General features: G+C 50.7%; 5 protein-coding genes across 27 annotated transcripts in view; 1 reads left to right on the top strand and 4 right to left on the bottom strand.

The window, feature by feature from the left end:
• The window catches only part of LOC144006976 (regulating synaptic membrane exocytosis protein 2-like), a 9965-nt gene extending 2212 nt beyond the window's left edge, over positions 1-7753 (bottom strand). For 3 of the 11 annotated variants that reach the window (XR_013280009.1, XM_077506154.1, XM_077506157.1), the window contains exons 1-26: positions 7224-7752; positions 6948-7146; positions 6690-6884; positions 5765-5823; positions 5555-5674; positions 5319-5418; positions 5035-5158; positions 4923-4957; positions 4793-4848; positions 4682-4717; positions 4242-4372; positions 3990-4161; positions 3689-3845; positions 3420-3488; positions 3215-3338; positions 3041-3148; positions 2834-2890; positions 2692-2748; positions 2563-2622; positions 2250-2359; positions 1632-2057; positions 1513-1554; positions 1371-1409; positions 462-484; positions 299-390; positions 121-219 (exon numbers count right to left, since the gene is read on the bottom strand). Coding sequence is in view for 10 of the 11 variants with exons in the window: in XM_077506154.1 (XP_077362280.1) it covers positions 121-219; positions 299-390; positions 462-484; positions 1371-1409; positions 1513-1554; positions 1632-2057; positions 2250-2359; positions 2563-2622; positions 2692-2748; positions 2834-2890; positions 3041-3148; positions 3215-3338; positions 3420-3488; positions 3689-3845; positions 3990-4161; positions 4242-4372; positions 4682-4717; positions 4793-4848; positions 4923-4957; positions 5035-5158; positions 5319-5418; positions 5555-5674; positions 5765-5823; positions 6690-6884; positions 6948-6990 (2534 nt within the window). In the remaining variant the exon portion in view is untranslated. The other 8 variants (XM_077506159.1, XM_077506155.1, XM_077506161.1 and 5 more) reach the window with 8 other exon arrangements.
• On the top strand, positions 7727-26275 carry hsf1 (heat shock transcription factor 1). Of its 12 annotated transcripts, none has more exons than XM_077506185.1 (16): positions 7727-7987; positions 8102-8201; positions 11418-11772; positions 15607-15687; positions 21348-21456; positions 21566-21702; positions 21774-21910; positions 21994-22069; positions 22146-22207; positions 22290-22481; positions 24828-24970; positions 25056-25131; positions 25212-25317; positions 25385-25438; positions 25547-25595; positions 25970-26275. In XM_077506185.1, the coding sequence occupies exons 3-16, from the start codon at positions 11692-11694 to the stop codon at positions 26098-26100; spliced, it is 1434 nt and encodes a 477-aa protein (XP_077362311.1). In that variant the 5' UTR covers positions 7727-7987; positions 8102-8201; positions 11418-11691; the 3' UTR covers positions 26101-26275. The 12 variants fall into 12 exon arrangements, with proteins under 12 accessions (XP_077362311.1, XP_077362312.1, XP_077362308.1 ...); XM_077506186.1 differs by having other exon boundaries at positions 11415-11772; XM_077506182.1 differs by having other exon boundaries at positions 8099-8201.
• jtb (jumping translocation breakpoint) lies at positions 9529-13087 on the bottom strand. Of its 2 annotated transcripts, none has more exons than XM_077506195.1 (6): positions 12708-13087; positions 11510-11760; positions 11393-11433; positions 10249-10334; positions 10104-10180; positions 9529-10029 (listed from the first exon to the last, which is right to left on the bottom strand). In XM_077506195.1, exons 2-6 carry the CDS (start codon positions 11605-11607, stop codon positions 9873-9875), a joined length of 459 nt encoding a protein of 152 aa, XP_077362321.1. In that variant the 5' UTR covers positions 11608-11760; positions 12708-13087; the 3' UTR covers positions 9529-9872. The 2 variants fall into 2 exon arrangements, with proteins under 2 accessions (XP_077362321.1, XP_077362320.1); XM_077506194.1 differs by having other exon boundaries at positions 10104-10183; positions 12708-13085.
• On the bottom strand, positions 13462-14563 carry LOC144006986 (uncharacterized). Its single transcript, XM_077506196.1, has 2 exons — positions 14054-14563; positions 13462-13978 (listed from the first exon to the last, which is right to left on the bottom strand). Exons 1-2 carry the CDS (start codon positions 14258-14260, stop codon positions 13862-13864), a joined length of 324 nt encoding a protein of 107 aa, XP_077362322.1. The 5' UTR covers positions 14261-14563; the 3' UTR covers positions 13462-13861.
• bop1 (BOP1 ribosomal biogenesis factor) lies at positions 16312-20212 on the bottom strand. Its single transcript, XM_077506166.1, has 15 exons — positions 20025-20212; positions 19340-19558; positions 19118-19272; positions 18928-19045; positions 18763-18864; positions 18472-18684; positions 18239-18400; positions 18099-18179; positions 17946-18015; positions 17562-17694; positions 17312-17495; positions 16931-17222; positions 16779-16863; positions 16588-16695; positions 16312-16524 (listed from the first exon to the last, which is right to left on the bottom strand). Exons 1-15 carry the CDS (start codon positions 20133-20135, stop codon positions 16371-16373), a joined length of 2187 nt encoding a protein of 728 aa, XP_077362292.1. The 5' UTR covers positions 20136-20212; the 3' UTR covers positions 16312-16370.

The raw sequence follows: 26275 nt of genomic DNA, 5'->3' as shown, positions 1-26275 counted from the left end.
GCTGCGCTGGAAGAATTTTGCCTCACTTTTCCTTTTCCGGCTTGAATTGCCCATTGATGCTTACACGTCATCAGCAGACGCAGTCCTTCGAAGGGGCGGGGCGTCGCTCCATCAACTTACTTGGCCTCCTCCTCATCTCCTCCTTCCGTCTGCAGCGTGGCCTTCTCTGCCGACCCAATCCCCGAGTCCTCCGACAGGGCCTCCGAACCCTCCGCCTGACTGCATCCGGCAACGAGAGAACACGATGAGAAGGTGGACGGGACGCGCCGGCTGCGCTCGCAAACGTTAGCGCGGTCACCTGACGCTCTGGAGGTTGTCGAGGACGAGCGACTCGGCCGACACGTCGCTCAAGTTGCTCAGGGACGATTTGGACGACAGGTTGTCCCGCATCTGCGCGCGCCCGCCGCCGTTAGTCCATCGCGTCATCTGCCAGTGGTGTCACCTGTGATATGCGTGCTCACCTTTTCCGGATTCTTGGTCACACCTGCACAGACACCGGGACCAAGAATACGGAAAGCTCCGTCATGTGACCTGCTCTGACGTCAACACTCAGACAACCTGGCGTCAACCCTCTCACATTCACTTGCAGAAAAAAGTATGTGAACTTCCGTTTGTGCTTCACTCATTCACTCTCAGCCATTTTCACTGAAGCGAACCCCCTTCGCTCCCTGCTGTTTTGCTGGATTTGGATTGATTTTGATTTGATTCATCAAGGGGGAAAAAAAAAAAAAAAAGTACATTTCTATCGATCTGTTTCCGTCTTGCAGCAATTAGCATTCGAATATAGCTCAGTTAAATCATTATTCTCAAAGCTGGAGAAAACAACAGCTTGGTGCGACATGGCCCTGGTTGATCTCTTATACTCTGCTGCCCACCTGCTGGCCGTTTTTGTAATAACTACCATTGCTTCACCTGCATCAAAGCCTTCTGTATGCCCTAGCATAAAAAAATAATAAAATAAAAGTATAAATATGTCTTTGGTACACTGGTAATATTTAATCAAAATAGAACGCATTTACACGTCTTTGGGAGCGAATGCGTTAAATGTGGATGCTCTTCTGCACGAGGCACATCGGGCAGCCCTTGTCGAGTAATTGAGAAGCCAAAGGTGCTCTGTGCATTTTTGATCAGGCAGCACGCGGCCGATCTGTTGGCATCGATCAGATTCCAGCTTGGCTGACTCGAGTCGTCGTCGTCGTCGTCGCACAATTGGCTAACTCGGGCTTTAGCATGCTAACTTCCACCTTGCAACGTAACTGTCGTGACTTCCGTCAAGATCGGCTCACATTTGATGAGCCGCCTCTGAATGAATTGGGCTCGGCTCGTTTGCTTTTGTTTTGCGACGGTGGGCGCTAAAGATGGCGACGTACCGTTTGTCGCTTTGTCCTGCTGGTCCTCCCACGTGACCTCTGCGCCGCAGCATGACAATGACAAATAGCAAAAGAGACGGAGCGCAAGTTGCATGGCGGACTTCAGGGCCAGCTCACGTGACGGCGTTGCGCAATCGCTCACCTTTCCTGCTGCCTCCGGGCGTGGCCGAACGTCTCTCCGCCTCTGACACGTCATAACATGATACGATGATGACATACGAGTGATGTCAACACGCCGCAGAACAGTTCTTGAGCACGCACCTGGAGTCTGAGGCGGCGGAGCTGGAGAACAGCTTGCTGGAGGTTCTGCAGGTGGAGGTGGAACTTGAGGACACACGGAGGGGGCGGGGGCAGAATCCTGATCGGGAGTTGTCAAGGGAGTGGGTGGAGCTTGAAGACAAGTGGAGGGTGGAGAAGTTGCGATGGGTGGGGGTGGAGCTTGATGAGATTGGGGAGGGGGAGGAGCTGCGTTTGGAGCAGGAGGAGAGGACAAGACTTGGAGGTTGGCCGCCTCAATGGGTTGCTGGAAGGATGGGGCTCCTGTGGGAGGCGGAGCTTGTATTCTAATGAGTGGAGGGCACTGATGGTTGCCAGTGGGAGGAGCCCGTCTCTGCAGCGGGGTAGGGGAGAGGCGAGCGGCTGGAGCTCCGGCACCAGTTGCTGGTCCTTGAGTGGCCGTGGCCCAAACTGATCAACAGCAGATTGAGAGAAGACCAAAGTTGCAAAGGCAGAACGAGACACACTACGCTGTGCTGATTGGCGCACAGAACAAAGAAGAAAGCAATATGACGTGGCGCTTCCGTGTCACGCTAGGATGTGGCACGATGCGGGTTAGCAAGCGGCGTGTGGATGGAGTGGCGGGTCTCCTGCCTGTCTTACGTGTGTCTGGAGCACCTTTGGGCGGGACGGAGGGCAACTGGCGTCCTCGGTGAGTGCACTCGGGGCTTCCGATGGGACTCATGTGGAACGAGCCGTCATGCCGGCCGACCCTAGCGGAGGAACACAATGAGATGGAACAGCAAAAATGACTCGGCACCAGACTGACTGTTGGACGCATTTGTCTCGCCGTCACTTGGACAACAGCACTCAGGATGGACGTGATCTCGTTTAGAAATTCGGCTCAAAACCAAAGCCATCCAATTTTTCACCTAGTAGAAGGACGGCCGGTGGCAAGACAATCGGACATTGGTACCTTAGCAGCTCCTCGTCGAAGGGTTCTCCTTCCAAAGGTAAGTCCGGGATGAAGTTCTGGCTGAAAATCAGAAGAGGAGCAGCATGTTTGAACCTCAGGGCAAACCGGAAAAAAAAATTCCAGACTCACCTGAAGTCCTCAACGCTCCCGTTGGGCCAAGAAGTGTTGCACGATCTTCCAGAGTAACTACACACAGAGATGAAGAGCACCTTCTTTTTAGCGTTAGCATTACGATTAGCATTAGAGAGCATTTGTGGAATGTTTGCAGTACCAGTCATGGGAATCAAGGGAGATGGCGCCAGACCTCCTCCTCCTCCTCAATGACCTCCTGGACACATGGAGCACGTTACTCCACATGAGCAACTTCAAGATGGCCGACAGCTGCATTTCCTCTTTCACGGTTAAGAAGGCCTCATTGTTGTAGAGGCAGAAGATGACGTTGCATATTTTGCACGAGTGAAAGCAGCATTTTGCTTACTTGTCCAGGCTGCCATGACGTCCGACATCAGAATGCGCTCGAGTGATCTTGGAGCCTCGTAGCAGCCGCACGGCGTCGTCGCGGTAAAGCGGGTAAAGTGGGTTTGCGCTGCAGACCCCGTGGCAAATTTAAGTGACAAGTCATCAGGTCTACCTGGGATTTGGTGACGAGCACCTTGCTGGGACCGGATCGCACCTCCCCGGCATCGGGTCACATCGCGAACCGGGACACGACGACGGCCCGCGCTCGCCCAGAGAGTGGGCCGAGCTGCAGAGGTGTGGCCCGTCCTGCAGGCAGTCTGCCGATAAAAAGGGAGGCGTCGCCACGAGATGCACAGTCAGTCGTGTGTAGGCGATGCATGCTGGCATTCGGAGGTCACCTGATATCGCGCCGAGGCCGTCCTCGCAGTCGTAATCGGAAAAGTCCCCGTCGCTGAACCTATGAAAACCTGCAGACGCGCCAAGGGAAAGTGGACAACATCTCATGGCCTTGCAGCACTGGTCTACACGTTGGGTCTGAGAAGGTTCTCAGAATTCCCATTCGCTGCCATTCGAGATCCATTTTTACAGGATAGGCAGTGATTTGACATGAGTAGCTCGATCGGTGTTCTTGTGACTGCGACAGCCCTTCGAGCGTGGGTGTACTCACAATGTAGCCTCCTGGCAGCGGCTCCGTGCTGCAGTACTCTCCTCTGAGGGCACGGTGAGGTGTTGACTCGCGGCAGAGAGGCAAAGTTGTTCCTGTGAAGTTTGAACCAGTGAGGCTGATCGTCCATCAGCGTGGTCTTCTCCAGCCCGATCACAACCTGCACAAGCGCAACACCCACACGTGCTTCTTTACCGTCCTCCGCCACCTCCGGTGCTTTCACGTCACTTGTTGGTGCCATGACATTGACTTTCCTTCTGAAGGTAAGCATGGCAAATGATGTCCATACGTGGCCTGTTCTCACCTCGCCGAGGAACTGACTCTCATCCTCGGCAACTCCCGCCTGATCCCAGACGGTCAACTCCAACGTGCGCTCCCGGAATTCCCCTTCGTGGACCGGGGAGTACATGAAGGTCTGGTTCCACCGAGGTTCTGCCAACTTCTTCACGGTCTTTGTCCTCCGCTTACTCTTCCCGCTGAAGAAAGAAGCGTATTCTCGTTGAACCGCCGAGCACATGGCATTGAGGGCATCCCGTTGCTCCGGTGACCTTCTCACCTTCTGTCAGGGAGTAAGTAGATTTCGACATAAAGGTTTCGGGGCCGTCCGTCCACTCGAACAGGAAGTTCTTTAGCTCCGAGGATGGTGACCATCAGCTGATGGCCAACTTGATCGTACCACAGCTTCACCTTTGAGGAAAACGCCGGTGTGCCGTAATCACGCTTCAACACTTGCATTAAATGAATAAGGAAGAGACGACTGCTCAAGTTTTTGCCACGTTGTCGACCGAAGGCCAGCGTTGGCAAGAACGCCGTTTTCCCCGAACAGGCCGGCTCATCGAATGGATGACCGTTTGAGATGTTGGGAGACGCCATTGGAAACATTGTGACATGTTGTTTCGTAGGGAGATTCTGCTAATTGGTGACCAGGGGTGGACCTCCAACTTAGCATAGTCCTAAAACCCAGAGTTAAGGCCACGCCACAGATGTCTCACTCACCTGAAGTCTGGGAAGCAAAACGTGCTCGCTGCCCGTCTGAAAGAGCAACGACAAACTGCTTTCAGCCGACTGACCAATCGGAAGACGGCGCTGCATGTCATGGAAACTTACCAAGAGCGGTCCTTGCATCGTGTTTGGGCTTATGGGAGAGTCAAAGGAAGCGGAACCTGTTGAAACGAAACATTTGACTGCGTCTGGCTCTTTAGTCAAGATCAAACATCTGACTGGCTCGTCAACTCACTGGAGACCAGCTGACGATGGGAGGAGTCTGCAGCCCTGGAAAGCAACTCACAGTCAGGTGACGGACGTCAGTCGTCGGCGGCGTGTTCCCACTTCAAAGAGCGCCGGCTCACCTGATTGGTCGCGATACCAACAGCTCCACTTGCGGCTCCGACTTGGACTCCAGGATGATGTTGTAAACGTCGTTGAAGGTGGCTCCTTGGAGAACGTGACCGTTCCACTCCACAACCTGGTCACCTAAAAGCATGGCAACAGCACAACAGCATGTCCTGTTACGGGAAGTCGCAGAAAAGGTCCAACCTCGTTTGGCCTGAAGACGGCTGTCAAGCAAGCTATCCTGGTTTAGCTTGAAGACCGGCTTCTAGCGTAGCAAGGTCACATGTTTATGTTGGCAGACCTGCTCTCAGGTGTCCCACAACGTCTGCCAGACTCCCTCGTTTCACTTTCGTGATGAAGGCGCACAGGTGACCGGAATCCGTCATTTTTCCGCCAACCACCTGCAAGGTCCAACGAGGTCGCTCTCACCAAAAAGTCAAACGGCTTGAACGGACGGAGGGATGAGGAGGGACGGTTGGGGACGGATGAAGGGATGTCGTGAGGAACAGACAGAAGGATGAGGAGAGGAGGACAAGCCTTGAGTCCCAGCAGAGCGCCCGTGTCCGCGTGAATGGATCCGTCCTTCACGGTCTTGTTGAGCAAAATTCGGCCAATCAGACGCTCGCCGTCCGTGGACTGTTGCCATGACACCCGTTGCTGAAGGGTCAGAGCAGGGAGACGGAATTAGCGGCCGCCGAGCCGCAACGGACACAAGCAACAGCAGCTTGTGGCGGGGGCGGGACTTACCGAGGGCACGGCGGCGGGTTCGCTGCCTTCCCACCAATGGCTGCGCTCCATGTTGTCCCCTAGCGACCAAGGGAAAGGTGAAGGGTCAGACACTTTGTCATGACGTCACACACTCATCACTGATGTCATGTCATGCCGCACTCACTCAAAGATGAACGCATGAATGCCGAAGCTGGAAAACAAAATCGTGTCAAGTGGAAAGAATGCCGCACTCACTCAGAGATGAACACATGAAGACGAGAACGTGTGAAAGTGGCAAAAAGGTGACATGATGATGTCACTTGACTTCATCCGCACCGGCACTCACGGCTCCGCCCTTTTGCCTTCATTCCTCCGCGACGGGATTGGTCAAAGCGCAAAACTCGAGTGGGTCGAAGTTGTTACGACGGCCCTGAAATTTTTCTTGGACCTTCCATTAAATGGCAGCAAATGGCGGAAGACCGGCAGGTCGGCGGCCATGTTGTTTCTATTCTGGCGTCTCCATGGTGATCTGCAGGCTCACCGGCCGGCTAATCCCTCCCGCCCTCTCTTAATCCAATTGAGTGTGAGATGCTTCGTTTGTCATCAGGGGCACTCGCAGGCTCCCAGGCTTTCACTTCTCGGAGTGTCCGTGGACTTTTCCGGTCTGTGGTGGTCAGCAGCTTCTGCCTCCGCCTCTTCTTCCTCTTGGCCGCCGTCTCAGCCGAGTCGCGGAAAGCCCAGTGGAACCGTGAGCCCGGCGTGGCGCGCTCTCCTCGGCCCGAGAGGAAAGATCCCGGATCAGCGCTTGTAATCGGCTCGCTGACTTGTGGTCCAATCGCAGCGAGGCGACGCAAATGGTCACGTGATGCTTGATTTCCTCTTCCTGGCGGGCATCCTCACATTCCGACGTTTTGCCTCTCACATGACTAGCGTGCCGCGTAGACACAAGTTTGTAGCCACTCACTGTCCGTCTCGCCGCCGCTGTTCTCAAGTACGGCGGTCAGAAGGTCCTCCTCCGAGCTGCTGGGGCTACCGATGGCGAGCGCGTTTCCTGGCCTGCGGGTGACACCGCCATTGGTTGATTTCCCCCTGTGGGCGGGGCTCCAGCAAAGCTGTTTATGAGAGACAGGACCCCGCGGAGGGGAGCACGACCTCCGACCTATGAGCGCAAACGGGCGTCAGTGCCGGCAAGTCAGGCCTACCGCGCCGGTTGTGGTCTCACCGGACCCTGGCGTCAGCAGGCTCAGGTGGTCCAGCGTCGCCATGTTCTGAGTTGACTTCAAAGGGATGCTTCTGTTGCTAGGCAACCACAAGCACTGCTCAGCATCAGGACGTCAGCGTCTGTCAGCGTTCCGATTGGTCTTCTGCAAACCTGTAGAGCGGCGACACGCCTCTCTCCAAACCTCACAAAGCTCCGCCTCCTGTCAGACACACACAGAGCACCAATGAGTGAGGACCCCTTCTTTATTTCCCCCCCCCCAGAATTCAAGGCCTTGACCCATTGTAACCCCTGCCGGTTGAAATCCTGACTTTTGAGTCCGCGAGCTTCATCAAGTCCTCGCTCAAAGACGCCGCAAAGAGCCGTGAAAACGCTTGTAAGACCTCAGCAACATGGCATGGAGGCACAGTCAGCATATTTGCGGCTTAATGCGGTGAGCGCCACCCTGTCGTCAATCTGTTCATCTTATAAAAGTGTGCGTATACTTTGTGACGTCTTCTGGTCTTGTGTGGAAAAGGGAAAGCTTAAGTCATGTGACAGCACAGCCATAAAACGATTCTTCTTGTTTACATGACCGATTTGTGTTTGGGGCTTGATGTTCACCCTGCACAGTGGGCAAAGTGACCTTTAGTTCCCCGCTGGTCCTAATCCTCTTCCGTCGTTTCAAGATATTTACACACACGCACACAGATCCGCAGATATTCACGTGTCTAAAGGCCCGTTCCTCCTCCGTCCACAAGTAGGCAGCGTTGCTCTATCTGATCCTCTATCATGCTCATCGACGTAGAAGAAGAAAACGTTACAGCCAGAACGCCTTTCTATCAAGGCAGCAGAAATATAAACGGGAAACAAATACGGCTCGCATTTTGTTTCCCGTTTTGTGTTAAATAAATAGATAGATAAAATAGGATCCGATAATGGCTCGTTTTCCGTTCTTCAGTTTCAAAATTTAAACGAGGAACTTTGGAGATGGTTCGTTCCCGTTCAATCAATACAGCAGCACTGCCGCCATGTGGACGGATGAGGAACGGGCCTGTCGATAGGTGAATATGTGACGACACAACATGAACAAACGCGTCAAAATGGTCGCTATATTTGTGTGAATGATTTTGAGACAAACGTGAGAATTGAAATCTTTCCCCATACTGCTATAGCAGGCAACAGGACAGAGTCGTCATGTCGTGAACGCGGACGGACGTGTCGGTCACGAGCAGAAAAAAAAACAAAAAAAGGATGAGGAGAAACGTCAAGATGGAGGTATGTATGTTTGTTTGTTTGTTTGTTTGTCTTGTGTAGTAACATTGGTTTCAACCTGGAACATTTTCAAGTTTCCTCCACTTCCAAAAGTCCCAAATCGTGATATTTGGAGCCAGCTTATGTTAGTTTAGCGGCAAACCAGCTGACGAACGTTAGTTCAAAGCAAGAGAATTTAGTTTCAAGCAAAGTGTCTTGGAATAATACTGACTTTTGGCACGATTAACAGGCGATAGTTTGTCTTTTTGTATCAGTCAACTTTGTAGTTTGACTCTTCTATCAGCTCGTTTACTTGCCACTTGATTACAAACACCTGTGGCTCAAACCAATATTTTTGTCTTTATACAATTCCCAATCCTGTTTGTTTGCTGCATATTCGCTTTGCCTAATTGCTCAGAAAGAATTGATATGAATTGTGAAATCTCCCCCCGGGAGCTCCATGTCACTTTTGCTACGTTTGGAAATCGAAAAACGACTCGTTATGTGATGTTCGTTTTTAAAATAGAAACACCACAATTGAAAGTTTTCACCTTTGTTGTCTGGATTGGGTAAAACATTTCAATAACACTTTGTTTTACTATATTTACTTTTTTTTTCCTTAAACGAAAAAAAGGCTATAGCACGGAATAGTTTTACGTTCACCGACAGCATTTCTCAAAGTGTCCAGGAGATGGCGACAGCGCGACGTCTGCAAACGATACACAATCGTGTTCTGGAATGATCCATCAACAAGCCAAATCCCACGCACAAATAATTGTTGCTACCTCGCTCGAAAGAAAGGGAAAAAAAAAACCATGAATAATAATAAAATAAAATTTAAAAAAAAGTCACAAATAAAACCCTAAATGAAAATGGAAATCAGACTTTGATTTGAGTTGTGGATCAGCAGTTTTGTGAAAAAAAAATTAATGTAATAAAACAACTCATGAAAAAAAATAATGGTCCTCAGAAAATAATCTTAATTATTATATCAATAATGTAGTAGCTTCACCATGTTGTCTAATTAGCATCACAGATGTCTTCAAACTTGTCAGCGGCTGGGTGATGACGTCACATAAGGTAAATAGTGAGAGGTGAGCTACAGAGATTTTCAAAGGAGGGCCCAGAATTCTTCAACTGCATCCTTGACGCAACATGGGCACAAAAAATACCAAATAAAATTTGCAGCCAAATATGAAGGTGACCACCATTTTTCATGTGTGCTTTAATTATGAAATCTGCTGCACCACAATTCAAAAGCAATGTTTAATTTTCATTATATGAATTTTTCAATGTATGAACTCTTTAAAAAAAAAAAAAAATGCTGTAAGAAGACATTTTTGCTCCAAAAAACAAAAAAAACCACATGATCTTTATTCAACACTGAAATGTTCTTCCTATTTTAGTTTTACCATTCATCAAAACAAATGTGTCAATGTCATCCTCCCGGCCGCTGGGATGTGAAAAGTTGCAAAGCTGACCGGCCCCCCCCCCCAAAAAAAACCCAAAAACGCACACCTTGTGATGTCCACCTCCACTTTTTTTTTTTAACGAGCCTTACAAATGGCATTTTGTAGTGGCGGCTGCTTGTGAAGGATGATGGGAAATGTTGCGGAAGGACTGAGCCCCGCCCACTTTTCCTGACTTGGGCGGCGGCCGTTTTCCGCATCCCGAGCCGCTCCCCCCACGCCGCCGCTAGATGGACTCGATCTGTCGGCGCACTTTCTCCGAGGCCAGGCGGTCCAGCCGGTGCTGACGCAGGACCACCAAGATGGCCGACAAGGCCGCCACGGACAACATGGCCGCCTCGAACTTCCAGAAGAGATGCTCCTCCATGACGGCCGAGCGGCAGCTGAGGACGGACCACAGAAGACCAGATGAGAACGTGTGCGGGATGGCGGAGGCGCACGCGGGGACCCGCCTGACCTCTTGTACTCGTCCCGGTTGGATTTGGTGCAGTTGACCTTCTCCACGTAGCCCGTCTGGCCACACGCCGCCCGCGTCTTCTGAACACAAAGGCAGACGTCGCTCAGTGCGCTGTTAGCCGGCGGCCGAAAGCCCGTCAACGTACCGTCTGGAAGGCGTCGCACTGCGAGCACTCGGCCGTCACCACAAACTCCTCCAGCAGCCAGCAGGGGGCCACGGCGGCCTTGACGGCTGCGTGAATGACAGCAGACCACAACAACGCTGACGCACCGCAACTCGAGGAAGAAGCGGTCAAGAAAATGGATGGACGGACGGACGGACATGACTCGCATTCTCAAATCACTTCACTGGCTCCCTGCTGCATCCCGGATCAATTTCAAAATTCTCTTCCTGACTCACAAATGAATCCACGGATCTGCACCAACCTACCTCAAAGAATCCTACATACAAAGTCCTTTCCGAAAGCGCTTTCTGCGCAGCCGCACCGCGACTCCCAACTCGATTGAGGGCCACCCAGAGCCTGGACTCTTTGAAATCAGGCCTGAAAACCTTTTCATTTAGAAAGGCCTATCATATTTAATTGAGAATTCGATTTTATTCTATTTCCTTTTTTTTTTTTTTTGTTATTTTATTTTCTGTAGCACTGTGAGATCCTGCTGATGAAAAGTGCATTACAAATTGACTTCATTATTATTATTATTATTAACTACCACAAGATGCTAAGCGGCGCTGACTTCTATCGCAACGTGTCATTTGCTCCCAAAAACGTATTAATCCATCGCTCACATATTTGTGAATAATAATGAAACTTAGCGATATTCTCATGCTAATTGCTGCAAAACGGAAACAGATAGAAATAGACTTTTTTTTCTTCCCCCCCTGATGAAAGAACAGACTCTAATCTTTGTTTTGGTACGTTCCACGTTTTTATAGCAATCAAACACAATATTGTGTGGGCCTTGCAAAATCAGTCCAAATCCCGTAAAACAGTTGGGAGCGACGTGGGTTGCTCAATGTCAAAATGGCTGCCAGTCAATGAGGTAACAGCGACAAGACGAGACAAAGAAAGTCCGCAACTAAAAGAGGACTTAGCGGATTGCGAAACATCGTGCAGCAATTTGTGGAACAAAAAAACTGCACTTGCAGTTGAAACAATCATTTTGGATGGCAATTACTAAACATAGAAGCAAAACAAACTTGTATGTGGAAGCACACTTGTTTGGAGAAGTGGCGAGTTGACAGATAATCAAATGGACATCAACTTGGTTGTCCTTGTGGATGGCTGTTACCTGCAAGTTTGTCTTCTGCCAGCAGGGCGGCTCCAAACACTCTGGAAGGCAAGCGTCCCAATGAGTCAAGGAAGGAGAGTCGAGCGAGTGCACTGCGGCGGCGGCGGCTGGACCCACCTGAGGGCCACCAGGCCCCAGAAGAGAGCGTGCAGGAGCAGCACGCGAGGGCGGAAGCACGCCAGCGGCGCCCGCCAACACCCGCCGCTGCTCTCCATCCGAGATGATGCTGAAAGCCGCTCAAAGGACGTCAGGCTGCGTCGTCAGTCTCTACCACATCCGCTGGCCCGATCAAGCGCGCAATGCGCCGTCCATATTGGATGTGGCAAGCAAGGGTGCCAGGTGGTGACGACAGGAAGATCTCACTCGTGCTGCTTGGACAAGTAAGCAAACATTTGACACCTTGCTGTCACATTTCCACAATGACCTTTCAACTTTGGCCTGCTTGAAATCAGTTTAGTAGCCACAATCTATACATGGTAGCTGCTAGGGGTACTAAAAAAAATCGATTGGGCAATATATCGCGATACTACAGCTCGCAATTCTCGAATCAATTTTTAAATATCAATTTTTGATGGAAAAATATTCAACAAAACGTCTTACTTAGGGTTAGGATTCACACCTTAAGCATGGAAGAATGTTATATTAATGGAACATTAAGCCTTAATATTTTATTTCAATGCTGTTCCAACATGAAACAGGTTGCAACCTGTTTGTTAGATACAGTGGCTCACAGTTATAAGAGTGAAGTTTCAGATACATAAATAATACCTTTTCATACAAATCTTACAGTGTACATGCACAAGTTTACTGAACAGTATTTTCTAAATTTGAGTAAAAAATCGCAACAATCGATTTATACATTTGTATCGGGATTAATCGGTATCCAATCGAATCGTGACCTATTAATCGTGATACGAATCGAATCGTTAGGCGCTAGGCAATTCACACCCCTAGTAGCTGCAAAAAAAAAAAGTCATAAAAAGCACCAAAGAAAGGTTGACGTGCTTATTTGTAAGAATTCTCTTGTTAGTTAGAATCCACGTCACATTTCTTGACTTATTGTAAAACTCCCGGACTAATTCTTGCTCCGTAGTTGTCTGTTTTTGCATTTTTGCGACTTGGCGTAGTGCTGTCCATTGACAGCTTTGTCACACATCTAATATGGCGGACGCGCTGACGTATGGAATATTTCGCTCGTGTTTGAAAGAATGAAATGAACCCCTACGTTGATCCCTTCCAGACACTATGTGACGTCATCCACGAAGAAGCTATTGTAAGTGCTAATGCTAACAGATGCTAGTGTTAGCACACTCACCGTCATCGTCATTTTAGCAGCCAATCAAACGGTCAATTTTTTTTCAAGCGTCAACTCCAGCTAACGAGCGAAGGTGACGACGTCGAGCGAATGAATATTTGTCTTGATCGGACTGATCACGTCGACGACAACACGAACATGATGATAATGACGATGAAGCCTCAAGTCTCCATTGATGCCGCAGCAGCAAGTCCGCCAGTGAGCCTTCACAATAACACCACTGACGCCGCCTCACACTCCGTCGCGTGGCGAACAAACAAGTTGGGAATTTTCATGATACACCTTGAACGATTACTAATCAGATTTTAATGGGTCGTATCTTTTATTCCTTTCGTAGACCGTCTTAAATATTCACTGGCTCGTACTGTGTCTCTTTATTATGAAAGACGCGTATGAGCTTTTCCTATTGGCGCATAACCGGAAGTTGCGGCCTGACAGTCGCCTACGTCAACACTTACCACTGATCTATATATGTCGCTGGATAGCCGCGAGGCCAAGACTTTTGAAGGCACCGCGAGCAATTCTCATACCGGCCAGGAGATGGCGACAATCTCACAGTGAGAGTTTGTGCATTGTTTTTTTTTTTTTTTTTTTTTTTTTTTTTGGGGGGGGGGGGGCAAACACTTCGAGAGTCTCATACATTGGAATTGCTATCGTTCTGATTATAACATTACGTTCCATTCAATAGAAGAAATTCAAGTCCCGCTTCTTCTTTGCAAGAAACTTGATTTAATGACCCATTTGTATCGAAAAATATCGTGTGCAAATTCACCAATGACGTCATGGCAGGGAGCTCACAAAGGATAACAAAAATAATAATAAATAAAGATGAAATGGAAAAGAAGATGCAATGTAACCTCAAGCAACTAAACACTGTTTGCCGTCATCATCCCTTTTCACAGCTTCTTGTTTCTTTCAACTAGATGATCATGTCGAAAAATCATTTTCAACACAGTTTGCTTTCGTACGCAAACATTTGGATTGATGAAATTTTCAAAAATAATAAGAAGCTTTCTAAATACAATTGTACGTGGGCAGTCCGATTATATTCCAAAATCCCAAATGACACATTCACAAAGTAACAAGAAATTAATTCAACACGAAATTCAAATAACACAAGTGAGCACATTTGGACGTAAAATGAACTTTCGTCATCAGATGCTCGGAATGAAGACGCGCCCACACGTGGAACCTCGCGGGCATCTGCACGTCTGGCCACTCGGTCCCCGCCCCCGGCTCCGCCCCCACCAGCAGAAGTTCTTCTTGTGACACTGCCGAGACAGGAAGCCGTCAGCGTGCCAGGCTAACGTCACTCACAACGTGGCGGCGGCGTTTGGTTTGTTTACCAGGTAGCCGAGGCGACGCCTCCTCAGGCGCCGACACAGTCCGGGAAGTCGGTCCGCGTCGGACCGCCTGTCTCCAAGGTGAGGCCCGGGGACGGTCTTGTGGGCGTGGTCTACCTCCACGGGCAGGCTGCACTCGGCCTTCCGCAAACACGCCCCAGCCAGCAGCAGCAGCAGCAGCAGCAGCACGCGGGCGCTCGTCGTCTTCATCCTCTGCTGCAAATAAGACAGACGGCGTAAATCAGAATAATCCTGGAATGAGGATTGAGGCCGCGCCACCCGTCAGCACATCCGCCCCTCCTTCCGCTTTCCTCAGGGGCGGAGCTACGTACTGGGGCAAATTTGCATCTCTTTTGCAAGTTGTGGATCGCCAAAAGGCTGACAAAAAGCAACTTGCATTCAATCCCAATCAGGACCTTAGCAAGCAACCAAGAGGTCAAAGGTCATCATCAAGTCACACTCGTGACGGCCTACTTCAAAGGCAAAAATGCAAACAAGCCAGGAGCAGAACAAAGCGGATTTGCACCGTCAACAGATTTTGGATGTTTTGGACCATCCTTCCATCCATCCATCCATTTTCTTGACCGCTTATTCCTCATAAGGGTCGCGGGGGGTGCTGGCGCCTATCTCAGCTGGCTCTGGGCAGTCGGCGGGGGACACCCTGGACTGGTTGCCAGCCAATCGCAGGGCCCTTTTGGACCATATTGGAAAATCATGCCACATAGTTGCTGAATATTTTCATGCAGCAAATTGAGCAAATTCAGTATCATCGTAATTAATCGTAATGACCTCTCGATAATGTTCAACTATTGGATGGCGGTGCACATTTTAGTTAGCGACTGACTGGTCAAATTCAGATATAAAAAAAAAAAAAAAAAAAGCATCAAATTCCTTATGAAACTTAGTGCATGACTTTGCGATATGCATATTGCATGAGCCAATATGCAAATATGGATATTTTTTCCATATATTTTGCAGCCCTATTTTGGGCTGACCTTTTGTGATTGCTCTCTCCTGCACTCTCAAAGACGTTTTAGTGCAAACGAGGCGCCATTGAGTGACTTTGAGGACAGCAATGGTCAGGACAGACGTCGGACACACCCACTGACCGGCCATCGTCGTCGTCGGTGAATCAAAGTGTGCAAAGAGTTTCCACGTGGACTCACTTGATTGCAAAAGACTCAAGTCAAATCAGGCCCTGAAAAGTGCGTTCAAGTTGTCGGCAAGGGTGGCAACGCAAGATGGCTGACCTCTGGCTATTGGCGGTCGGGATGGTCGTGGTGTTCCTGGTGCTATTGTCCGAACAGACCGCCCCTTTGTCCCTTGTCATTTATTCGTTTGAAATTGAACGACAGTTGAAATAGAAAGTGTGGCACATTGCGTCTGTTTCAAGATGTTTTCGCCGTCCAGCTCCCCCATTTGGAGATCCAATTGACAACATTAATCAAGATGTTTTTTCCGTTTTGGGAATCAGACGAAATGATGAAATCGTTCCATTTTGACTTTAAAAACTGAGAAGGATACAAATTTGATTTCTCCATTTGTTTTGTGTCCAGAGATTGAGAAAGAAGAAGAAACGTGAGCAGTTTTGCTGTCGCGCATTTTGCCACAATCTCCCAAAGAAAAGCTCCACGTGGGTAAAGTTGCCTAAATTTGTTCTTCTTCTCATTTTCTTGAGAAATGATGCCATTTCCACAATAATGGACTTTGTTCACTTTCATACTTTTTCATTTACTGAGCTATCATTATGATATTGATTGATGGATTGACAATTTTCAGCAGTCAAAAGTTCAGATTTTGTCCAGAATGAATTTGATAACTTCATTATTTTTTTTAATGTACAATTAATACCTTTAAAAAAATGTTTTTTCCTCTTGCTGTCGACTGGTGATGACATCATCACCCGTGCTGAGGAAGTAGGTAACGACCAATCATGACTCACCTGTTTATCCGGGCTTGGTCAGCAAACTGAGCCGTGATTGACCTACTACCTACTTACCTACTTCCTCAGCACAGGTGATGTCATCACCCGTCGACGGCAAGTAGAAAAATGTTGACCATGTTTTGGTCAGTTGATCAATCTTCGCCAATTGTCGAGGAAAGTTAGGTAGCCAAAAGAATTCCTGCTTGGTGCGAGCCCCCAACAACAAAACCCCACAAAAGATGACAACAAATTGCTCGTACGAAGTTGCACCCAAACGACGGTTTGGTGGGCTTGCCACTTCAAATATCATTTGAAAGACCAAACATAAGTCACAAGCTTCAAAAAACAACATTTATTCGAAAAGCAACATTTGAGCGGCAGGTGGGGGCGGGGCCTCTAGGTGAAGAGGCGAATGGTGGCGTCGGCACCTGACGAAAAGACCCACGGCTGGCTGGGGTGAAAGGTCACATCGAGGACCCCCACTTCGTGAGTCACCATGTGACCTTTCAGAACCTTGACCGGAACAATCAGCGGGTTCTGCAGCAAGTCACTGAAAGCACAAGCGCCGGCACCCTTTCATTTACGCCACTTGCGCGTGCGTGCGTGCACTTACTTGTAAACGGTCCCGTGGCAGACGATGACGGATCCGTCGTCCGAGGCCGAGGCAAAAAGCGGGTACGATCTGTGATAGGCCACGGCCCGCACTGCCTTCTTGTGCTGCCTGCAGACCAAACAGGAAGTGGCGCCGCCGCCGTGAGAGAAGAAGAGGAAGAGGAGAAGAGGGAGGAGCCGCCCGCCACCTACCGCAGCATCTTGTAAGGCTTGGCCGACAGGTCCAGGTCAAACCAGGCCAGCCGGCAGTCGTAGCTGCCGCAGATCACGTGATCGCCTGCGACAAAGACGCACGCGTCAAATCTCGCAACACGCCTGAACGAGCCAACAAACCGGCGACCCACCTCCGGGATGCACGTCCATGCTGGAGATCCACTTGGAGTTGGCGTGCAGCTTCTTGCTCATCTCCTGCTTGAGCAGGTTGTAGATGCGCACGCTGCGCTGCGTGGCCACCAGCAGGTACGGCCGCAGCGGGTGGAAGCGCACGCACTGCACCAGGCCCTTGTTGCGCCGGAACGGGTTCTGGCTGCGGCGCCGGCTCAGCTGGTGGATCAGCACCTGCTGGTGGCTGGAGTGCTCCGGCATCACCGAGGCCAGGTAGTCGCCTTTGGCGTGCCACGTCACCTGCTGGACCGCCTGCGCGCAAGCGCACGTGTCAAGTCGCGATCGATCGAAAGAAAGAAAGAAAGAAAGAAAGAAAGAAGCGTCGTCGGGCGACGTCGCACTTTTGGGTGTCGGATCTTCAGCCGCAAGTCCCGCCCGCGCTCCTCGCCTTCCGCCTCGCTCCAGCTGACGGACCCCGCGCCGTCCCCCGCCTCGGCCTCCGGCGGCGCCGCCAGCAGACCCTCCGTGGACGACAGCACCTGCCGATCCGCCAGCGCCGGCGACGCGATCAGCACCAGCGAGTCCCTGCCGACGCACATCGGTCAGTTGGGCGGTCCCGGAGCCAGATAGGCGGGGCCGGCGTGTCCTTACGTGGCCACGGCCAGGAGACACACGGACGGGTTGGGGTTCCAGCTCACACTCTTGACGGCTCCGCCCACCTGCAGCACCTTGACGCAGCGGGAAGAGCAAACTTCCCACAACCGGACCGAGCCGTCGTCACTTCCTGGAAGAGGACGGACGGACACGTCGGAACAAAATCCCGTCAAGCCATTTTGCTCGCTCCCAACACAAGTTCTGAAGGGCAGCGAATGGGGTTAAGTCTCAAGACGTTAGCTTTTGTCAGCGGCTCTCCAAAATGTCGTCGCCATTGCGTGCAGATAATTAGAGTTGTTGTCAAGCCTTTAAAAGTCTTGGAAAGCAGGACCAGGACGTGAGATGTCCCTCCCGACCAGCAGGGGGCCTCCTTGCACCTACCTGACGCGAGCCACTGTCCCGATGGAGAAATGCTGATGGAGCGAACCAGACCGCTGTGACCCCGATAAACCTAACACAGGCAGACGCAAACGCGGGTCGGGGTCACACCTGACCTCACCTTCCGCCAACGTGTGTGTGCGTGCGCGCGCATACCAGCGACTGCGTGGTGGGAAACGGCTGCAGGTCTTTGGGTTTGGGAAGCTTGGGAATGAGATCGTCGGGATCCACGTTGACCTGCGGCGAGAGCGAGCGGCAGAGCGTCAGCCGGCCGCTGCCCAGGGGGCGGGCCTTACCCTCATCTTCCTCTGGCGGGGGCACAGGTAAAGGTCCAGGCAGCGCTCAAATCTCTCGTGGATGAAGCGAGGGAAGGCGGGAACCTGCCGCAGGCTGGAGAACTGGACCGGAAGAAAAGGCAACTTGCGCTCTTCGGGGTCCTGCTGCTCCCACGCGGCTCGCTGCGGACCAGATCGGACGGTCAAGCGGGGTGGACGGACGGACGGACGGACGGGCGGACAGACGGACGTACCTCCTCTTCACTGAACAGGTACTCTGGCGGGGGGTTGTAGGACTCGTGGTGTCCGGGCAGAGGGGTCTTGGGGGCGGGCAGGTGCATCCTGTGTTGGGCCAGCACAGACGAGTCCTCCTTGCCCCAGAGGTCGTAGTAGCGCCCCCGGCTGTCGTCCCGTGCGCGGCGAGGCTTGATCCAACCCATCTTGATGGCGTGGACCAGCTTGGACACCTGCAAGCGGACCGCCTCGCGTCACGTCACGTCACGTCACGTCACGTCAGCCTCACGTCACGTCACGTCGGCGCTCACCTTCTCCTTCTCCACCAGCGAGGGGATGAAGCTGCGCTTGTGGGCCGGCCGGTTGCTGACGGGATGAAGCATCACGTCTTGGCTGAAGAAGTCCAGCGAGGGCTGCGGGCCATCGAGAGACGCGCGTTAGCATGACGAGCGGGAGCGGCGAGCAGAGCGCCTCACCTGGAACTCGTCAAAGTTGGCGTCTCCAAACTGTCCCCTCTGCAGGCGCTTGACCAGCGCCACCTGCTCGTCCGACAGCACCACGTCGCTCGCCGTCTGCTTGTCGTGCACCGTTCTCCTGCACGTTAGCACGTTAGCACGTTAGCATGGTCCGCCCGCCGCCAGCAACCGGCAAGCGCGACGCACTCACCAGTAGTCGGGGTTCTCCATCTTATCCAAGAACTGGTCCAGCTCGTCCTTGCTTCGGATGGGCTTGAAGATCTTCTTTCCGTCCAGATTGTAGCCGATGTGAGGGAAGTCTTTGTACCACTCCATGGGGATGTTCCCCACCGTGTTGCGGATGTCCTGAGCCAGCGACAGCAACAGACAAAAAGTCACTCAAGGCAAACAAGACGCCAAGAAAACAACTCACCTCCTCATCTGACGAGTCCTGCTCGTACTCTTCCGTCTGTTCGCCGTTCAACGCGTCGTCCTTCTGCAGCACTTCATCCTCATCCTCATCCTTGCATGAGCCATCCTCATCCTTGCATGAGCCATCCTCATCCTCACTGTCGCTCCCTGAATCTTCCAGTCCAGAAAAAACGCTCTCCTCGCTTGCCGACTCGTCGTCGTCAACTTTGATGCTGAAGATCTGCAACAACGTCAGACGCGCACGAGCAAATCGGCACAAGAACGACATATTCCCCAGCAACAAACATTTTGTCAACAAGTTGGAATGTGCAGACTACCCAGCTGAAATGCTTCGGAATCATCTAATGCTGCTATTACAGCTTTATATGAACAGGCAGTAGTAGGCAATTTTTTGCTTGTGGATATTCTCATGCGATTTTTTTTTTCGGGAGGGCCTTGACTTGATCACAAGTGGATCGAACGTTTTTCATGAACTGACATTCTGCACGTTCTCCTGAGAAGAAACGTGAGCAAGTATGCGTCGTCTGGTCTCGTCTCGGCACGCTTCCACGCGGAGTACACATTGGATCAAGCAACATTTGCAGCCTATTCGGCTTCGCATGCTAACAGGCAGCCGCTAGCTAACTAGCTAGCCCGGTTCCGGTTGTGTTTCGCGTCCGATTCGAGATGTATCGTCGGCGTGTCACCTCATCGTCCTCGGCGGCCCGCTTGGTTTTCTCCTTCTTCTTTGGATTTTTTTGTGGAACTTTGCCGACGGGGTCCCCGTCCACCTTTTCGCTCATCCGCGTGTCCGCCATCGCTCTCACGTGAACTTGCCCGACGAGGCAACGTCAGAGCCAAAACTTTATTGACACCACAACGGCGGACAGTAACAAATCAGACCGATGGCGTCACACAACACAAGTCTGACGTACGATAAAGCACAAAAAACGCTCAAATAAATACATAAATAAAATGCGTCAAAATATGACGGCAAATGTGATGTCATTTGATTCAATTCACGTCGCAGCGAACGAATCATTTGTTTCCACTTTGCCTGCCAGGTGAGCGCTAACAAGTAACTGCTTCAATGCGTAATCATAAGTTACAAGACTCAAGTCCAAGAAGTGAATGAAGGGACACACAGGACAGTTGCGTAATCTTTATTACAAGTCAACGGCAAAATTGTTTTCGACAGCTGTGATAAAAGAATCGAAATGGAATTAAAAGCATAAAACAAGTTGTATTTGGGGTTTTTTTTTCTTTTTTTTTTCGGGAGAGTTGGCAGTGACGTCATCAGCAGGCGACGTTGTCGGCGCTGCGCAGTAAGTTACTTGTTTGGAATTTTCCACCAGAGTCCTCTGGAGAATCTTGGGACTTGCGTTTGCGACTTCGATTCGAAACTCCTGAGGAGCACCGACACGAGAACTGGGCCAAGTACAATAAGCAAGCTGCTTACTAATAAGTTGCGCGTTGACTTTGCTCGCTCCCGCCGATGGAGTACGCCAGAGGTTCGCTGGAAGGCTCGCTGCTGGCAGCCAGTAACGTCCCGGCCTTCCTCAGCAAACTGTGGACTTTGTTGGAAGACCCCGACACCGACCCGCTCATCTGCTGGAGCCCGGTACGACTTTTGCATTTCGAACTCCAAACTTTCGCTTCGTCGTCAGCGCGGTTTAGCTTAGCCTACTTGGGGAATGGAGGCTAGCTAGCTAGCTGCTGTTAGCTGCTGGAGGTAAGTGTGGGAAAAAAAAAGTCTTTGCCAGACCAAACGAGCATGCGTTCATTTCATCAATGGGAGAACAAAAAGACGTTTGAAGTGTAAGAATGATTCCCTTTTCTTCACATAAGCACAGTTGCTCGCTTTGCATTCACCTTTGCTGTCCGAATGGAAAAGGTCAAAAGCTTGATATCCGACTTGTTACGTTTGACACCCGACCGAGCGTTTGTTTGCTTGGCTTGCTCACGGGCCCGTCGGCAGCGGCCTGTGAGCTGCCAACAACTTGTTGTGTGTTTGTTTGTCCTGTTGCCAGAGCGGAACCAGTTTCCACGTGTACGATCAGGGTCGCTTCTCCAAAGAGGTCCTGCCCAAATTCTTCAAACACAACAACATGGCCAGCTTCATTCGGCAGCTCAACATGTGTGAGTAGCCGACAGATGCGTGAAGGCCGCTGCTGGCCTTTTGCTCAAACTGAGCGTGCCTCTTTTTTTTCTTTTTTTTTTTTTTCTTTTTTTTTTTCCCCTCTCCAAGACGGCTTCCGCAAGGTGGTCCACATGGAGCAGGGCGGCCTGCTGAAGCCCGAGAAAGACGACACGGAGTTCCAGCACCCGTTCTTCGTGCGAGGCCAGGAGCACTTGCTGGAGAAGATCAAACGCAAAGTCACCAACGTGAGCGCGCGACACGCAGCTGCCGCCTTCCACGGCATCGCCTCCATCTCGTCTGTCCTTTGCCGCCGCAGGTGTCGGCGGCGGCGGCGGCGGCGCGTCAGGAGGAGGGCAAGATGTCGTCTCACGAGGTCAGCAAGCTCCTGAGCGACGTGCAGGCCATGAAGGGAAAGCAGGAGAGCATGGACTCCAAAATCATGGCCATGAAACAGTAAGAAGCCGGCCAGCGGCGGGGACAGCGTGTGCGCAATGCTGATGTTTTTTTGTTTTTTGTTTTTTTTTGTGATGTTTCAGTGAGAACGAGGCTTTGTGGAGGGAGTTGGTGTGTCTGAGACAGAAGCACGCTCAGCAGCAGAAAATGGTCAACAAGGTAACGATGGCGTCTGGTCTGCTTTGGTCTGGTGTGCAAGTGTGCTGATTGTGTGCAAATGCGCACGCGTGTGCAGTTGATCCACTTCCTGGTGTCGCTGGTGCAGTCCAACAGGATCATGGGAGTCAAGCGCAAACTGCAAGTTGACCCACCGTTGCCTTTTTCCACCGGCGCTGCCGCATGTCTGATACTTTTTGTCCGTGCGTCTGTCCGTCCGCAGCCCGCTGATGCTCAACGACTCGGGCTCCGCCCACTCGCTGCCCAAGTACGCCCGCGCCTTTTCCTTGGAGCCCGCGCCCTCCATCTTGCCGCCGGGGTCCTCCGCGGGCTCGGGGGGGCCCATCATCTCAGACGTCACCGAGCTGGCCACGCCCCCTCCGCCCGAGGCGCTCGGCGAGTGGATGCGAGTCGGGTGAGGACGTGCGCGTGGAAGTGCGCGTCAGTCGTGTCAGTCGTGTCTTTGCCTGAATCAAATTGATGTCGGTCAAAAATGACGCAAAATCGGCATGCAACACTATGCCCGTCGGCAAAACCCGTCGGCAGGATTTTCTCTTTCCGTTTGGACAAGGCAGGGAAACGCCAAACTTTTGTTGATTTTGACTTTTCGCAAAAAAAAACAAAACAAATCCAGATCTGATTTTGTGATTGTGAATGTCAAGCGTTCACCAGTGATGTCATTTCTAACAACTGTCCGTGAAAACCTGCGCAGAAAACAAAACCCAAAACTCATGTACGCAGAAAAAAAAAGGAGATTAGGAGACACGCGCACGCAATTTCCACTTCGAAATGATTATTTATGCTTTTGAAAATTGGAAAGCGGCACATGTCGGCGAGCAACAAATGAAAACGATGGACGATCAGCAAAAGGCACGAAAGAAGGCTAATGTCACCGTGGTGTCCGTTCAATTTTTCTGTCAATAATAAGAACAGTTGGAGAGGTGGAGTCACGGAAGGCCGTGATGATTGGCCGCACATTGAAAAAAAGAAACTGAAAAATATCCATCCATCCATCCATCCATTTTCTTGACCGCTTATTCCTCACATGGGTCGCAGGGGGTGCTGGAGCCTATCTCAGCTGGCTTTATGCAGTAGGCGGGGGACACCCTGAACTGGTTGCCAGCCAATCGCAGAGATGAACAAGCATCCACACTCACGAGCACACCTAAGGACAATTGGGATCGTTCAATCAACTTGTCTTTGGAATGTGGGAGGAGACGGGAGTACCCGGAGAAGACCCACGCGGGCACGGGGAGAACATGCAAACTCCACCCAGGAAGGCCGGAGCCTGGACTCGAACCTGAGTCCTCAGTACTGGGAGGTGGACGACGTGCTAACCGCTCATCCACTGTGCCGCCCACAGAAAAATATAATAATAATAATAATAATTTGGTCTGATACAAAGGTGAACATAAATAATTTGTCCAATTTTGTCGTCTTTAATACACTTGTTAAAATGACTTGTCCCTGCGAAGCAAAAATGAGGCGATTAATAGTATAATTATTGTCATTATTGTTCGTATTAATAGTTTTATTATTATTCCCAATGTGTTGCTTATGGATTTTCATCCAACATCACCACAGCTGTGTGGATTGCATTGTGAACTAGAGCTGTGCAATATATCCAAAAAATATTGACATTGCGATAGTGGCCCATGCAATATGCATATTGCAAAGGCATGCAATCATTTTCAGATGGAATTTTTTGCTTTGACCTGAATTTGACCAATCAGACACAAACTTACACGTGCATCATCATCCAATAGTTGAACATTATCGACGGCCATTACAATTCATTCATCAAGAACTTATTTTACCACCTTATTCTTTCATTTCATAATAAAATGTCATTTCTTTAGATGTATGTTAAATTTTGCAGTAATATGGATCTAGCAATATTCAACAACTATATCGCACATGTCATTTTTTTCCAATATCGTGCAGCCTTACTGTGAACGCTCGCCACAGACTTTATTGACGCCTTTCTTTCCTTGATTTATTTCTTGCCGGACAAAAGCATATCATAGCGAAGATACTCGTTTGTACCAGACGCTATTTTCCCACCTCATTTTTATCCGTACGGTCTGGTGGCAAATATCCTACTTTGATGTCGTCTTTGCTACTGCAATGACGAGCGGGTGAAATTATTGTAGCCGCTTGTGACATCCGAGCCAGTCTGGAGCCAAAACAAACCTTTGCGTCAGCCAACATCCGACAAACGTGACGTGTTTGAGGAATGGAAATGCATCCGTGACGTGTTTGAGGCAGCAGAGAGTCGTGTGTGTCACTATTTTCCGTGCACATCTCCAGAATGTGCAGATTGCGTCCGCTCGGTCCAGACGTGATGTGGTCGTGCGGAAAGTCTCACCTTCACTTTATTTGCTATAAATAGCAGCTTTGGCGCGGAAATGTTCCAACGTACCGTTTTTTTTGCCTCATTGTGATTGCATGTAAGCGTCTTTTTTATTTATTTATGTATTTATTTTTATAAATGGGGCCCCAGAGCTTTTTTGTTATTTCTTTTCTTTCAATCCCAAATTGTTGTCCGTCTTCTCCAATTTGCTTTCTGGAAAGCCACACGGGCACCTTCAAGGTGTCCGACAGCGTCGTCACGTCACAAACATGTTTGGCAATTTCCAAACATCTCCGTCACCAGCAGGTCTCTTTATGGCTGCTTTCTGGCACCAAAAACAAAAACAAAATAATGACGCCTGCAAAAATGTGGCGTGAGTGAAGCCTGAAGCGCGTTTGCCCTCCGCAGGAAGGGGCCGGCGGAGGAGGAGGAGCCGGCGACCCCCGACGTGGCGGTTGCCTCGCCAGACACGCCCCTTTCTCCCACCACCTTCATCGACTCCATCCTGCAAGACGGCGACGCGTCCGACGCAGGCACGCTGTCAACGGCGGGCAAGTCCGCTTCCAAGTTGACGTCGCCGTCTCCTCGTTGACTTGACAATCAACTTTTGTTTTGTTTTGTTTTATTTTCCTGCAGCTGCCAGGCCTCGTCCGTTCACCGCCACCAACCCGGACCCGGCGTCCACCTGCCAGACGGTCGTGTGCATTGACAAGTATGCTCGCCGCTCGTACGGACGGACGTATGTACGGACGCGCGGATGGCGTCGAGTTGCTGACATCGTGCGCGTTTCAGGTCGGAATTGACGGATCACGTCGAGACGATTGACAACAGTCTGGAAAACCTGCAGAACATCCTCAACAGCCAAACCTTCACCTTTGACACGTCGCCGCTCATGGAGGTGCGTGCGTGCGTGTCCGTGTGTCGAACACGCCCGCAAACGTGACAAACGTCTTCTGTGTGTTCAGTTCTTCAACCCGTCGTGTCCGCCGGGAGATTTCGACATCAGCGCGTTGGACACGGTGAGTGTGAGAAACGCGTGTGACGCCACTATGACAACATTTGAGATGACGGCGATTGCTCATTTGCCGTCTTGTCCTGTTTTTTTTTGGTTTGCTTTTTCTTGCCAGCTTCTGTGTGACAACTTGGCCAAAGGAGCCGAGGGAAGCGACGATGCCGGTAAAAACGCATGCACACATCCGTGACACGAGCCGTGAAAGATTGGCCAATGCAAACGTGAGCGTGTGATGGATGACACGTGTGACGTCACGCCAAATGCCCCAAGCAACGTTTGACTTTTTCCGCTTATTGAGCTGATGAGCTTTTCACTTTTGCTTTCTTTGGCTCTTGAGGCCCTTGAGTGGAAAAAGCTACCAACATGCGCCAGCAGAGGGCGATATTGCCCAACAGAGGTGACTGCCAGACAAAACTGTATGTTCTGGAAACGGGAAGCGCTGTCAAATGTTCAAAATCAAATGTTGCTTTGGGAGCAAATAAAGTGGCGAAGTCAAGGTGCGTCCGAAGGTAACGCCGGCGCTCTGTGATTGGTCCAGGCAAGCAGCTGGTGCAGTACACGCCCGTGCAGACTTGCGAGGGCGTCGCCGACCTGCCGGCGCTTCTGGAGCTGGAGGCGGAGCCTTTCCTCAGCCCTGACCTGAGCGCCGGCTTGAACTCTGACCTCTGACAGGATGCGGGGGGGCGGGACGACGACGACCAGGTCGGAGGTGACAATTTTCCTATGCAGACGACTCGCCAGCCATCTTTTCTTTGCTTTGATCACAAGAGAAGGAATGACAATATTTTTGCAAACGTTGATCTTGTATTTATAGTGTCCGCCGCATTAAAGCTGTTTGCGCGCA

The sequence above is a fragment of the Festucalex cinctus genome, chromosome 19 (assembly GCF_051991245.1).
Source record: "Festucalex cinctus isolate MCC-2025b chromosome 19, RoL_Fcin_1.0, whole genome shotgun sequence".
In the NCBI taxonomy this organism is placed as follows: Eukaryota; Metazoa; Chordata; class Actinopteri; order Syngnathiformes; family Syngnathidae; genus Festucalex; species Festucalex cinctus.
This window is presented reverse-complemented; position numbering and strand designations above follow the sequence as displayed.

What these genes read in the sequence shown, in the direction of transcription:
- hsf1 (XM_077506180.1), top strand. Translation starts at nt 12,798, where the DNA reads ATGAATATTTGTCTTGATCGGACTGATCACGTCGACGACAACACGAAC. An exon ending in CCGCAGCAGCAAGTCCGCCA is followed by an intron (nt 12,906 to 15,606) that starts GTGAGCCTTCAC and finishes TTTTGTGTCCAG; the next exon opens with AGATTGAGAAAGAAGAAGAA. An exon ending in ACATCAGCGCGTTGGACACG is followed by an intron (nt 25,439 to 25,546) that starts GTGAGTGTGAGA and finishes TTTTCTTGCCAG; the next exon opens with CTTCTGTGTGACAACTTGGC.
- jtb (XM_077506194.1), bottom strand. Translation starts at nt 11,607, where the DNA reads ATGGAGAGCAGCGGCGGGTGTTGGCGGGCGCCGCTGGCGTGCTTCCGC. An exon ending in GGCAGAAGACAAACTTGCAG is followed by an intron (nt 10,335 to 11,392) that starts GTAACAGCCATC and finishes TCATTCACGCAG; the next exon opens with CCGTCAAGGCCGCCGTGGCC. An exon ending in AGTGCGACGCCTTCCAGACG is followed by an intron (nt 10,184 to 10,248) that starts GTACGTTGACGG and finishes CTTTGTGTTCAG; the next exon opens with AAGACGCGGGCGGCGTGTGG.
- bop1 (XM_077506166.1), bottom strand. Translation starts at nt 20,135, where the DNA reads ATGGCGGACACGCGGATGAGCGAAAAGGTGGACGGGGACCCCGTCGGC. An exon ending in TGAAGATCCGACACCCAAAA is followed by an intron (nt 17,223 to 17,311) that starts GTGCGACGTCGC and finishes GCTTGCGCGCAG; the next exon opens with GCGGTCCAGCAGGTGACGTG. An exon ending in CATGGACGTGCATCCCGGAG is followed by an intron (nt 16,864 to 16,930) that starts GTGGGTCGCCGG and finishes TCTTTGTCGCAG; the next exon opens with GCGATCACGTGATCTGCGGC.
- LOC144006986 (XM_077506196.1), bottom strand. Translation starts at nt 14,260, where the DNA reads ATGAAGACGACGAGCGCCCGCGTGCTGCTGCTGCTGCTGCTGCTGCTG. An exon ending in GGCGTCGCCTCGGCTACCTG is followed by an intron (nt 13,979 to 14,053) that starts GTAAACAAACCA and finishes CTGTCTCGGCAG; the next exon opens with TGTCACAAGAAGAACTTCTG.